Source organism: Podarcis cretensis (assembly GCF_951804945.1).
Source record: "Podarcis cretensis genome assembly, chromosome: 5".
NCBI lineage: Eukaryota > Metazoa > Chordata > Lepidosauria > Squamata > Lacertidae > Podarcis > Podarcis cretensis.
This window is the reverse complement of record NC_137174.1, coordinates 6967437-6981727: the sequence shown is the minus strand read 5'-3', so window position 1 is coordinate 6981727 and position 14291 is coordinate 6967437. Positions and strand designations below refer to the sequence as shown.

The 14291-nt window shown below is 45.9% G+C and overlaps 1 protein-coding gene across 2 annotated transcripts in view; it reads right to left on the bottom strand.

The window, feature by feature from the left end:
• Positions 1–391: 391 nt before the first annotated feature.
• Positions 392–14291, bottom strand: part of LOC307215643 (uncharacterized protein) — a 76626-nt gene continuing 62726 nt past the window's right edge. For both annotated transcript variants that reach the window (XM_079975079.1, XM_079975078.1), the window contains exons 8-15: positions 14080–14209; positions 12744–12818; positions 10712–10801; positions 8314–8465; positions 7524–7685; positions 4664–4734; positions 2634–2747; positions 392–1054 (exon numbers count right to left, since the gene is read on the bottom strand). In XM_079975079.1, coding sequence (XP_079831205.1) covers positions 900–1054; positions 2634–2747; positions 4664–4734; positions 7524–7685; positions 8314–8465; positions 10712–10801; positions 12744–12818; positions 14080–14209 — 949 coding nt within the window. In that variant the 3' untranslated portion in view covers positions 392–899. The remainder of the gene's footprint in view (positions 1055–2633; positions 2748–4663; positions 4735–7523; positions 7686–8313; positions 8466–10711; positions 10802–12743; positions 12819–14079; positions 14210–14291) is intronic.

The following is a 14291-nucleotide window of genomic DNA, read 5'->3' as shown; positions in this document are numbered from 1 at the left end:
AACTAAAGAAGTGTCTCCAGAAGAAAGGGATGTGTTAATGGCAAATATGTCTTCCTTCTCCCTGCATTCTTAGTCCATTTCCCTGTATAGATTTTCTCTGGATTTCTTCTCCTGTTCCTTTAATTACACACTGACTTGCAGAAATTAGTAGCAGGTGAAGCTTTTCTGAAGTGGAGACAAAAGGTGTGAAATGCTTTCACCTGCCGAATTTGTGTGTGTCAATTTACTGTTAAAAGCAGAGGAGCAGACCAGGAAAAGCTGGCAAACATTTTTGTAAAGCAGAGTTCAGGGGAACCTGGCTCCCTTTCATTCATATATATGTATCATATCTTCTTTGGTAAGAAGTACGTAGCAATTAAAATAAATGAAGCATTTCAAACAGAAAAGCCAATTTCCATGACAATACATATAAAATATATTTTTGCTTTTCTCTAGCATCTTCTTTTTGGGAAGACTTCAAAGCATTTGGGAACATTATTAGCTTCACACCTTTCTGTGAGGTAAGTCATAGCCTCATTTGGCAGAGCAGAAACTGAAGCAAAGGCCCCAAGCGAGGAGTTCATGCATTGGAACAACGGCAGTGTCAATAATTGGTTCCCAGAAGTCCTAATATCCAGTTTCCAACTGTATTTCTTATTTGAAACCATCAAGCCAAAGCTAATGCAGGTTTTTTCTTCTCTTTTTTTCCCCTCCTCTAGTGATGCACAGGAAGAGAATCTTTCCACCAAGTCAGTTTTCATTTCTTCGGTTCGTACTGTGTCCTGTATTGGTTAAACATTTGTTGATGGCGTCAAAGGAGGTTTCTCTTCCAGAAAACCAAATACAGCAATGTACTGTTGGGTTAAGGAGCCACAATGGAGACAAGCTTTAAAGTGTTTGTCTTTGGGGAAAACAGGGCCCTATCTCTTATGAAAGACTTGTTGTTTTGCATATTTGACACGCTGTTCCTCCTTCAGATTCATCTGGCGAGCTTGCTTGCTGGAGATTATTTCCACGTGATCGGAAGGGAACCAGCCTCTTTCCCCATCGGAGAGTTTCACTCCTTCAAACCACCCTGCAGACACGAAGGGTGAAACATTCAGAGAACCATTTAGTGAGTTGTTACAGTCTACAACAGGCTTCCTCAACCTTGGCCCTCCAGATGTTTTGAGACTACAATTCCCATCACCCCTGACCACTGGTCCTGCTAGCTAGGGATCATGGGAGTTGTAGGCCAAAGACTTCTGGAGGGCCGAGGTTGAGGAAGCCTGGTCTACAAGTTACCCTGGTAGGCTAGCCATCTGGGTGATACAACCACATTTGTACCTAAGGTGCAGCAAGTCCTTAACTCTTGTAAGATGAGATCGCCCTAGAGTGGGAGAGCTTATTCTGGTGTAGCTTAGGTCTCAGAACTGACTGACTGCACCATCCTCCGAAGTGCCAATGTGAAATTTTAAGAATTTCCTGCCTTAGTCCGATTTCTGATGAGTGCGGACCTCTGAATCCTCATCTCCAACTCTAACCAATCGAAGGCTATTACACTAAGTGGAGCTTAGTTCCAAAACAAACAGGGTTGTGTATATGTTATTGGAATTTGTTCGCATTTAATCATTTGCCACCCTTGATTCTTTGTCCTCTCCTGCTTTCTCTGTGGTCTTTCTCACCATCAAAAAGGCACATTGTTAAGCTCCGCAGGGACAAGAATAAAAATCTATAATACATGATATACCCTGAACAGTTAAGTGTGTTTTAGCTGGTTATCTTTACCATCCTAACAAGTGCTGAGTGGAATTGAATACAGTGGTACCTCCAGTTACGAATAGGATCCGTTCCGGAGGCCCGGCCGTATCCCAAAAATTCCGTAACTGGAGGATCGCTTCTGCGCATGTGCGCGGTGCCACAAAACGCTTCTGCGCATGCGCGAGCAGCAAACCCACTTCTGGGTTTGCTGCAGCCGTAACCCGAAGATTCAATAGCTTAGAGGTTACGCAACACGAGGCACAACTGTACTCCTTTGCTTCTTGGTTTTCTGACAAAGTGTGGTCAAATTCATGGCAGGACCAAACAGAAGGCTGGCAAGTGCTTATGTGCGAACAGTGATAAGTTACCACTCTCTGTCTTCATGCAGTGTGTGTGGACCAGGGCAATTCAGAAGAAAGCTCCCATTCTCTGTCTCTTACCTATTCTCGTCTGAAAAAGGAGCAAAACACCATCTATTGGGAGATTTCACGTGCTATCAAATGAAGTAATACCTGGATATGTTACTCAACAGATGGGTGACACTTCTCCTGTGTCCAGTATTACTTTTAATACATGGAAGGCTCTCATTTGATTGCAGCAGTGACAGGAAGGGTGTTTAACCCTTTCCCCACAGGCTGTTTCCCTGATGCCAAATTTTATCCCTGCTTTCCCACTTGAATTGGACCCGGGGTGCGGGGGGAGCTGCCATGTCAGCAGAGGCTTTTGCACTGCTGGGTGAAAAACAGCTTAGACCCAAGGAAAGCAGTATTTTCCATTTTTAATTTTTCAACGATGTAAGCAATTTCCTAGTTCCAAAGGAAACCACCTTCCAGGTCATAGTCACCCCATGACATTTTCAGCTCTCTTTCCTGCCCCTCACAGCACTTTGCCACAACTTTGCCAAATCCACTTACCGTCGCTGCTTTGCTGAAGGACCATAATTATATCTGCTTTCTCCAGGGCCAGCTCATCATTCTCTCGGGCTTTGTATGACCTCACACACTGAACTTGAAGTTTATCTAAGAGAGCTTGGAAAGAAAGAATATAGTGATTATCAGTTACCAGGTGTGTTGTTGTTGTTGTTAACCATTCAAATGTGTTGGGTTGTTCTTTTTCAAAACAAGCAAGCGAAGAAACCTAAAATGTACTTGAAAAAAATAAAATACTGTGTCAGGGAACTGCCATCAGAGCCAGAGGGAGAGGGAGGGCTCCAGAGGGATTCCGGAGAGCGTGCCGGGAGGGAGAGAAGCAGCCCATCTTCTGGGGAAGGAAATCAGCGTAACACTAGTGGAGAAGAGGGGCAGATGGGGGAATCGGCGAGGTGGCTCCATGACTCCTCGCCGGAGACCAGCGGGGAGAGCACGGGTCCTCCGCTGCTCACACCCTCCCTGCGGAGAAGGCTTCCGCGCAGGGAGAGTAGGCGGAGACTAGGCGTCAAAGAGCTTCTTTGCTGGAAGAAGTTCAAGAAACGCCCACTGACGGATTCTGCCAGCGATTGAGACAGCCACGGGTGAGTGGCTGTCCAGACAGAAAGGGTTCACCCAGGGAACTCAGCCAAGCGTGGCGCCGATTTATGCACGAGCAACCCCTAGAACCATCACATACTGAATTCGTCAGTATAGCTTGGGCATCTCTTTTTTATTTTGAATAAAACTTTCTGTACCATTCCTGGTTCTTCAATTTTGAGATTTGTGTGTTCAATGTAAACTGAGTCTCAGCTTAGTTTAACTGCATATCCAGTAAGAATTCTCGTCCTTGATTGAAGGAACGCACACATTTCTGGTTTTAGTTCTTCATATGTAAAGTAATGTGATGGGCATAATGAAAAAGAATCACCCATCTCTTACTACCCTCCTGAAAAAACCCCACCCCACCCTCCCACAATATAGAAGGGTCTGGTGACTTCTGTTTCAGTGTACAGTGGTACCTCTGGTTAAGTACTTAATTCGTTCCGGAGGTCTGTTCTTAACCTGAAACTTCTCTTAACCTGAAGCACCACTTTAGCTAATGGGGCCTCCTGCTGCTGCTGCGCCGCCGGAGCACAATTTCTATTCTCATCCTAAACCAAGTTCTTAACCTGAAGCACTATTTCTGGGTTAGCGGAGTCTGTAACCTGAAGTGCATTTAACCTGAAATGTATGTTACCTGAGGTACCATTGTATCTGAAGAAGTGTGCACGCACATGGAAGCTTATACCAAGAACAAACTTAGCTGGTCTTTAAGGTGCTACTGGACATTTATATATATTTCATGCTGCTGCATTGTTAATAAAGAACCTGCAACAGTAATAAGTGCCCAGGATCAGTGTGTACTGTATTTTACTTAACAAATTTATATACCATTTGACATGGTATATCCAAGTGGCAGGCAGTACAAAAAGCACAATAAAATATTAAACAATGAAAACACAGTGTAAAATTAACCATGAATAAATATAAGAGTTGGAGTCACATTTCTGGAAACACCCAAGAAAACAGAAATGCTTTGAGCAAGCATCTCATTGTTGCTGCTGTCGATATTTGCTTGCTATTGTATATACGTAATACAGTGGTGCCCCGCAAGGCGAATGCCTCGCAAGACGGAAAACCCGCTAGACGAAAGAGTTTTCCGTTTTGGAGGCTCTTCGCAAAATGAATTTCCCTATGGGCTTGCTTCGCAAGACGAAAATGTCTTGCGAGTTCCTGCGGGGTTTTTCCCCCTCCCCCCCTTTTTCTAAGCTGCTAAGCCGCTTATCCGCTTATCCGATAAGCCGCTAAAAGCCGCTAAAAGCCGCTAAACCGCTAATAGCGCTAATCCGCTAATCCGTCAATGGGCTTGCTTCGCAAGATGAAAAAACCGCTAGATGAAGAGAATCGCGGAATGGATTCTTTTCATCTTGCGAGGCACCACTGTACCCGTATTATGTGAGCTTGCCCTTTGCATTCTATGTCTTGAGCAATCTTACCAGGGTCGTCCAAAAGGTCAGGTTCAGCTTGCTGGGGCATAAGCGCAGAAATCCACCTCAGCTTCTCACTCCTGGGGCAGGGGGGAGAAAAGTGAAAAGCACTGAGGAGAGAGGCATTCCAGGTTTTAAGCGGCAGTTGCTGGTGAAATGTCAAGATGTGTAGTGGTATATTTTGCTTCCTTTACTTGTGGCACACCATGAGTCATGCTCATAGCTCACTAACAAACTACCGTATTTTTCGCCCTATAGGAGGCACTTTTTCCCCTCCAAAAATGAAGGGGAAATGTGTGTGCGTCCTATGGGGCGAATGCAGGCTTTCGCTGAAGCCTGGAGAGCCAGAGGGGTCGGTGAGCCGCCACCCCGCTATTCCCCGACCTGATCTGGAAGCTGGCGGGGGGGGGGGGAGAAGCAAGCTTGCTACTCTCCCCCCGTCAGCCCCACAAGCTCGGGGGATAGCGGGGAGGCGGAGCGCCACCACCCCGCTATTCCCGGAGCTGATCTGGAGGCTGGCGGGGGGGAGAAGCAAGCTTGGGGATGGCTGCGCAAACCTGGGGGGGGGGAATAAAAAATTTTCCTTTGATTTCCCTCCCAAAAAACTAGGTGCGTCCTATGGGGCGGTGCGTCCTATAGGGCGAAAAATACGGTAACTAACGGCTTTAAAGGAAGCCACTGTTCTTGGCAGAGCCAGCTCAATATGCTTTGTCACCTGAAGTGAACCACAAAATAGTGCCCCCTGCTAGGTAAGAAGGGGTGAGTCTGCAAGACAGAGCTGTTCATCAGGCCTTTGGCCAAGGCACAGTCTGACCCCCTCTCTCCTTTTGTAATCCTCATAGAGCTCTAGCCCAATGGTTGCCATTAATTTGACTCTGAATTGATTTTAGAATGAATTGATTTTAGAATGCATTTCAATTAATTGATTGTGATTTTATGTAAACTGTGTTACTTTTACTGTTGTTAGCCGCTCTGAGCCCGGCTTCGGCTGGGGAGGGTGGGATATAAATAAATTATTATTATTATTATTATTATTATTATTATTATTATTATTATTATTTACATGTCAGGGACTAGCTGGATTCTGATGAGTGGGCAGCACCGGAAGAAGGGTTGGAGAATGACTTGGAAGAAGGGATCAGTAGTGGGGCAGAAGAGCTGAAAATAATGCCACATATTTCACATCTGGTAACCAATGAGCCCCTCAGGTTTCAGATAGTATGTGGGTAAAAAAGGTAAAGGTAAAGGGACCCCTGACCATTAGGTCCAGTCGTGGCTGACTCTGGGGTTGCGGCGCTCATCTCGCTTTATTGGCTGAGGGAGCTGGCGTACAGCTTCTGGGTCATGTGGCCAGCATAACTAAGCCACTTCTGGTGAACCAGAGCAGCACACGGAAACGCCGTTTACCTTCCCGCCAGAGCGGGAACTATTTATCTACTTGCACTTTGTGCTTTTGAACTGCTAGGCTGGCAGGAGCAGGGACCGAGCAATGGGAGCTCACCCCGTCGCAGGGATTCGAACCGCCGATTTTCTGATCGTCAAGTCCTAGGCTCTGTGGTTTAACCCACAGCGCCACCCGTGTCCCTTCTACGAGTCTGAAAAGTCTGGGACACAAATTTTCACAGCCCTTTAGCAGCCACTGAACTTATCAATCAAAATGTTTATTCGGCTTTACACCCATCATGAAACACAACACAACAAAACAAAACAAATCAAATAAAACAGCGGACTCGTACAAGCCACAAGCAATACAACACAGTTCACAACTCACAAGGACAGACATTAGCCATTCACAAGAAAAGCTCAAGATTAAGACTAAGATTCTGGCACCACACCAAAATCAACATCTGCTGTCACCACAGAAAACCCTTACAACTATCAATAATCAGCCAACATTCCATTCCGTCTCTTGTACGAGAGGACGGCTGTTAGGAATTTAGCAACCTGTAGGGTAATATAAGGATCCACATCTTGAAGAACCCAGGCAAGCTGTAGGTCTACTGGTTTGTCAGCCATAGGCTGGATTATGGAGTTTAGTATACTAGCACGGGCTGAACTGTACAAAGGGCAGATAAACATAACATGATGTAGAGATTCCGATGTTTTCATTTCACAAGCACACATTGAAGGGACTTGGCCCTTAGTGAATCTATGTCTCAGCACATTTGTTGGAAAGACATTGAACCTAGCTCTAATGAAGGCATATCGGTGAGACGCGGCCATAAGCGATGTTAAGTAGGACGGAGCGCGGTAGATAGGGGTTATGCCAAAATTTAACGGCGAGCAGGCTCCACCACCAGCTGCGAAATTTTGGTATAGCTCTGCATCACCCAGCCTTTGACTGAACTTAATGGACCTAACCTTCATTAATTTCAGTGTGTCAGCTCTGGGTGATATTCAACTATCGGCTGGAGTGTCTAAACTATGCCTCTGCCTATGCTAAATCTGTAAATGGATGCAGATATTACATAATGCTGGATCATACCCTTTTTACCATTCTTTTGAGCTTCTTTTGAGGAGAGGGAGAATATAAATGCAACAATAAGTAAGTTGCGCAAAAGGCAAAAAGAAGCTGGTAATTCCAGCAGGAGGTAGCAAACAAAGTCAACCCTCAGCTGGATGCAGAGCTGAGCTTGCAAGCCCTCCCCTTCAGACTTTGCAGGTTTCTCACCTTGCTACAATCCTGCTGTTAATACATGGAATAAAACTGATATACTTCATGTAATAAAAGAAAGATAGTTCTGTGTTGCTTTTAGTAAATACGTGGTTGCACAAGGCATCATCTCATTCTTATCACTCTGAAAGTTGAACTAAGGGATGTTGTGGTGCTGGGAGTTCTCCAATGCAAAAACATTTGGCTTTTGCTTACTGTGTTTCTGTACGGAAGAGGAACTCCACTTTTTTCCCTTGATTGTTCTGAAGCAGGAAGAGACGGAAGAGATTTTTGCTTGAGCCGTGCAGTTTCATTTCACACTTCTCTCCACGCACATTCGAGGAAGCAGCAAAATCAAATACAATAAAGCGCCCATTCCTGCAGGGGACAGAGAAAGAAAAGAAAAAGGGGGCATTTTAAAAGCTTGGTTTTAATGAGTAAGAAAGAAGACTCCTTGCCATTGCTGGCATAAAGGTATTTTGCGCCCTAGCAAATTATGAGTGTTTGCCCCCTCCTCTTCACACATAACACAACAATACATTTTAGTGATGGAAGATGGAAAAATGCATACCTTCCCTAAATTAACATAAAGTCCCATTTTGAAAAATTGTGCCACCTGAATGCAAAACCATCTAAAATTATGCCAAGCTACTATAACATAACCTCTTTCATCCATTTCTCCTGCTGCAATCATGTGGTTTTTTAAAATTAATCTGAAATTGTATAAATAAAAAGAAGACTGAGTGTCAAGTAAGTATTTTTGTGGGGGGAGAATTTAACAAAAACTTTCTTATACTGAATATTTATACATATTTGGACTTGTAAAAGTGGGGATGGGGACTAAGAATATGATAATGTTTATTTACTGGTATGTGTTACTAAAAGGAAAGGGAATTGAAAGGAAAGGAACTGACCCACCTCATTTGCATAACTAGGATGTTAGGATTGCTGAGGGATAAATGTTGAGTGAAAGATGGAGTAATGGAACCCTTCCCCCAACACTTACTCTCTGGGCCGAGACAGGAGCAGGTAGTCATTAAAGAGGTGCAGGTAGATTGGCCGGGTGGTCAGTTTCCACTTCAAGCTCAGGTTGTACTCCAACGCTGTGAGTTCCCCACGTTTTACCAGCCGCCGTGACTGTGAGATGAGTGGGAAAATCTGCAAGTGCAAGAATAATTGCTCTAAGTGAGGCCCAAAGGTCTCATTATAACTCCAGTGCTTCAAGACACAAGTTTTGAGAGCTGTTCTCCTCTCCCTGCACAGAGGTAGAGAAGATTTCTTATCCCATCTCCAGTGCTAGAGGGCAATGGCTAGTGGAAGGAAAGGCGAGTAGTGTCAAAATGCCATTTTCCGGATTGTTCTGTGAGCCTGTAGAATACTCCACTGAAAAGGAGTTGCATATGGGATGGTTGATGAAAGAATACCACTCTAGGGATGAAACAAAAAAAAAAAAAAATTCCTACCAGAGACCAACTAAGTTTGTTATTCATATGAGCTTTCATGTGCATGCACACTTAGAATCATAGAATCATAGAATCCTAGAGTTGGAAGAGACCACAAGGGCCATCGAGTCCAACCCCCTGCCAAGCAGGAAACACCATCAGAGCACTCCTGACATATGGTTGTCAAGCCTCTGCTTAAAGACCTCCAAAGAAGGAGACTCCACCACACTCCTTGGCAGCAAATTCCACTGTCAAACAGCTCTTACTGTCAGGAAGTTCTTCCTAATGTTTAGGTGGAATCTTCTTTCTTGTAGTTTGGAACCATTGCTCCGTGTCCACTTCTCTGGAGCAGCAGAAAACAACCTTTCTCCCTCCTCTATGTGACATCCTTTTATATATTTGAACATGGCTATCATATCACCCCTTAACCTCCTCTTCTCCAGGCTAAACATGCCCAGCTCCCTTAGCCGTTCCTCATAAGGCATCGTTTCCAGGCCTTTGACCATTTTGGTTGCCCTCCTCTGCACACGTTCCAGTTTGTCAGTGTCCTTCTTGAACTGTTGTGCCCAGAACTGGACACAGTACTCCAGGTGAGGTCTGACCAGAGCAGAATACAGTGGCACTATTACTTCCCTTGATCTAGATGCTATACTCCTATTGATGCAGCCCAGAATTGCATTGGCTTTTTTAGCTGCCGCGTCACACTTCTTCAGATACACTGAAACAGAAGTCACCAGTGAGAGGGTGGGGAGGGGTATTACTCAGAAGGGTGGTGGGAATGGGTGATCAGCTGATAGGTGTGGTAAACCAGTTGACGACTGTTAATGACTGCAATTGGTCTTACAGGGAAAAGCAAAGGGTGAGATGGCCAAAAATTAGCTTTATCATGTATAATCCAATGTCTCTATTCAGACCAGGTCTCTCCATGGTTTAAAGTTTGGTAATAAGTTGTAATTCAGCAACTTCTCTTTCCAGTCTATTTCTGAAATTCTTTTGTAATAAGACAGCTACTTTGAGAACTTGTATAGTGGGAGAACTTGTCCTGGGAGATGGGAAGGACAGCTTTGGAAAGGCAGAAGCCAGACTTGGTCGTAATGAACTGTGAAGTGCACTCTCCTGTCCTCTGAATGTGGTTTTCAGTTTGTCTTGTGAGGAAGCAAGATTGCTTGAAAGCTATTGGGGGGGGGGGATTCTCAACAGGCAGCCAAGCTCTCCTGAAAGACGTTCCCACCCACAACTGCTTTCCCCTGCAATTGGCAGGTGTGGGCGAGTTCTGGGTGTGCTCCTTTCTCCAAGAAGTAGCAATGAGGCTCAAGGGGCATTGGCACCCCGCATTAACGGAGTTGCGTGTGTGGCCTAGAATACTTTCCAGGGGGTGGGGTGGCAGAGAAGCAAGGGCTTCCTGGTAGACAGATCCATGTGGGGAGGTTTCTCTGAAGCTAGAAAGTTGATAAAATTACTATTCTAGCCTACACATTGGAAGGTGGATGTGAGCAGTAGATGGGCCACACATCGCTCTGCACACAGACCGCCCAGCTGTTGCCTGATGGCATGAAGGATACTGTACTTAGCCCAATACCATCCCAGTGAGGGCAACCTTGCCTATAAGACTGCATTGGGGAACCTGTGGTCCCTCAGCTCCAGCCAGCATAGCCAATGGTTAGGGGGCTGTATGCCCAACATCAGAAAGGACACAGGTTCTCCTGTCCCTTCTGCAAGATAGGGATAAGCTGAAGGCCTCTTGGTGACCAGGGCTCTGGTCATAGAATCACAGAGTTGGAAGGGACCCTGAGCATCATCTAGCCCAACCCCCTTCAAAGCAGAAATTGCACCCATAGGGGGATCAAACCTGTGACCTTGGCATCATCAGCACTATGCAGGGCTATCTATGCATGAATAAAGCAAGTGGTTGCAGTACAGTGTCAGACGGGAGAAGCTGTAACCCCCTGAATGAATGTTTACCTTGCATTCAAACTCCATATTTTTACTCAAGTAGATTAGCTCCTCGGTGCTCCTCATACGCTGGACATTTTCATTGCAATCTTTGATGAGCTGTGGAAAGGAAAATGCTATTAGGGTGGGGAAGTGTTGGAAAAAATGGGAGGTGGGGTGGGTGTCCCCTTCTCAAAGTGGAAAGGGTGACAGGGAGGCAGAGAATGGAATCAGGCCACCTGGTTTTGGCAGGAGCAACATTTTAGAAAAATGCAAGAATCTTCAATTGGCTAGACCAATTCTCTGGCTGAGTTAAGCTAATTTCAGATCCACTGTTTATATGTGTAAATTACCCACGGCCCTCTTTTTTCTCTAAATGATAAACCTCAATCACTTAGAAACCACTGGGGTACCTCATAGCTGTAGGGCAGGATGCATGGGACTTGGGATGACCCAGTTCCACAAGAGGACACAGATGACTTGGTCCGTCTGTGTGTGGCCTCAGTAATGACAAAAAGCAACAGTGCAGACAGAGACCGATCTTAAGGGAGAGGTTACATAGACAGCACGGTTCCTTTTGTGGTTAGGGCTTGGTGTTGAGGGAACTGGTTACAGTCGTATCTCCTTTTACATCCAGGATCCGTTCTGGAGCCCCAGATGCACCATGAAAGAGACGCTCGACAAAGCGCCGCTATGCGCTTGCGCTTAGCACAATTTAGCACTTCTGCGAGTGCGCAAGCGGCAAACCTGGAAGTAACCCGTTCCGGTACTTCCGGGTTTGCCGTGGACGTTCAACAAAATTGACCCTAAATGGGGCAGGCGCAAAAGGACTGTACTTTGGATCAACCGCTTCTTCAGGAAAAGGGTCACCAGCTAGATTTCTTTAGCGTTCAAGATATGCATCTGGGTCTTATTACCCATGCTGGAAGTTACATCCCTTTGTGTCTAAACTTTCCCAGGCACCCTCTATTTAGAGGGGAATACTCAAACATTTGTGGTTAATTATAGAACATATAGGGACGTGGGTGGCGCTGTGGTCTAAACCACTGAGCCTAGGACTTGCCGATCAGAAGGTCAGCAGTTCGAATCCCCGCGATGGGGTGAGCTCCCGTTGTTTGGTCCCTGCCCACCTAGCAGTTCGAAAGCACGTCAAGTGCAAGCAGATAAATAGGTACCGCTCTGGCGGGAAGGTAAACGGCGTATCTGTGCGCTGCTCTGGTTTGCCAGAAGTGGCTTAGTCATGCTGGCCACATGACCCAGAAGCTGTGCGCCGGCTCCCTCGGCCAATAAAGCGAGATGAGCACTGCAACCTCAGAGTCGGTCACGACTGGACCTAATGGTCAGGGGTCCCTTTACCTTTATAGAACATATAACTTCAGAATATTCTCCTGCTAGCTGTGTATTGGCCAGAGTGCTGGACTTAAACTGAGGAGACCCAGGTTCAAATCACCCCTCACCCCAGAATCTCACTAGATGGCATTGGCTCAGTAAAAACACAGTTGATTCACACAGTGAATGGATACATTGTGCATCCAAACCACAGTGTTGGGTTACATGCATGCATTACTGCACATCATTGTAACTAACTTGGAGCCGCTTCCAAACCATTATTTGTTGCATGTTTTTAATTAATAGGGGAAGAGAAGTCGCTTGGGTATCTAAGGAATTCATATCTCATGTGTCTCAGAAAACAACAGCTTCTATCTACTGGGAATTTGAGGCCCGGAAGAGTTGAGAAAACTTTTGAACCATTTGTGTGAGGCAGCCAGAAGTGGTGAGAAGAAGAAGAAGAAGAAGAAGAGTTTGGATTTGATATCCCGCCTTTCACTCCCTTTAAGGAGTCTCAAAGCGGCTAACATTCTCCTTTCCCTTCCTCCCCCACAACAAACACTCTGTGAGGTGAGTGGGGCTGAGAGACTTCAAAGAAGTGTGACTGGCCCAAGGTCACCCAGCAGCTGCAGGTGGAGGAGCGGGGAAGCGAACCCGGTTCCCCAGATTATGAGACTACCGCTCTTAACCACTACACCACACTGGCTGAAGAATGGGTTTCAACACCCTTTACCTTCTCAAGTGCATCATATGCTTGAGTGGCCTGCACCTCTTCATCGGCCCCGGGCCGAGTTCTCTTCAATATGTTCTGCAGGAGGGAAGCAAAGGGTTTTTGGTAAGAGATTAAATACTTGGCTAAGGGATGTGGGTGGCACTGTGGGTTAAACCACAGAGCCTAGGACTTGCCGATCAGAAGGTCGGCGGTTCGAATCCCCACGACAGGGTGAGCTCCCGTTGCTCGGTCCCTGCTCCTGCCAACCTAGCAGTTCGAAAGCACGTCAAAGTGCAAGTAGATAAATAGGTACTGCTCTGGCGGGAAGGTAAACGCTGTTTCCGTGTGCTGCTCTGGTTCGCCAGAAGCGGCTTAGTCATGCTGGCCACATGACTCGGAAGCTGTACGCCGGCTCCCTCGGCTCATAAAGCGAGATGAGTGCCGCAACCCCAGAGTTGGCCACGACTGGACCTAATGGTCAGGGGTTCCTTTACCTTTACCTTTACCTAAATACTTGGCTAATTTATGGATTTTTTTTCAGGCAGTGTTAAATTAAAGGTGATCCCTCTGGTCAGCAGCTAGTTTTTATAGGGGACAGTTTTGAGAGAAGGTGCTGGTCAGTCCCTCAACTTCCATCCTTTAGAGAGATTTGCCAGAAAGTTCTGTTGCCACAGATGCTATGTGCTACACACCATGTTTAATTCTAGGCTGATAAGAGAGAACTAAGGGAAGGCGGCAGGACCTTTCAGGGGTTCCAGTTTTTAAACTTATTTGAGAAACAAGTTTTTCAAATTCCCTTTGAAGTTGTGCTTCCATGGACCAAGTTTCAGCACTCCTCCTAAAACTTCCCAGAGTCCAAAAGAAATGGGTATAAATCAGGCACAGGCAAACTTGGCCCTCCATATGTTTTGGGACTACAACTCCCATGATCCCTAGCTAGCAGGACCAGTGGTCAGGAATGGTGGGAATTGTAGTCCCAAAACATCTGGAAGGCCGAGATTGCCTATGCCTTGTATAAATATTGGAATTAAACCATGCTCCTGGGGAAGAGGTGAGTGCGTAATGGCTGAGCACAGGTTTTGAAAATATAGGAGGTTAAATTCCTGCCACCTTCACCAAAACAATTTCAAACAGAAGCTCCTGGAAAACACCTTCTGGACTGAGGCACACTTCTACATGGCAAAGCTCCGGTTTGCTGCCATTGCATGCATGTAAATGTCAAATATCTTTGCAATAAAGAAGTAGCCACCAATTCTTTTCCTGCTGCTTACATTCTTACTGCCAGGAAAACTGTCGGTTTAATTATGAGGCTGGCCAGCCCAAGGAAAGGCGAGTCCTGTGTCCCCAACACTTTTACCTGGAGAAGGAGTTTAAGTCTTGTGATGCGCTGGAACGGGAGGATGAGGAAGGATTTGAGAGAGAGGCGCTGGCAAACAGGATCGCTTTCTAGTCTCTCCAAAACCTGTTGGAAGGCAGGGACATCATTCCTGCCAGAGAGAAGACACGGCAGATTAGATTGACTCCCAACTAGAGAAGCTGAGGCTGCTGAAAAGGCCAGAGAAGCTGAGG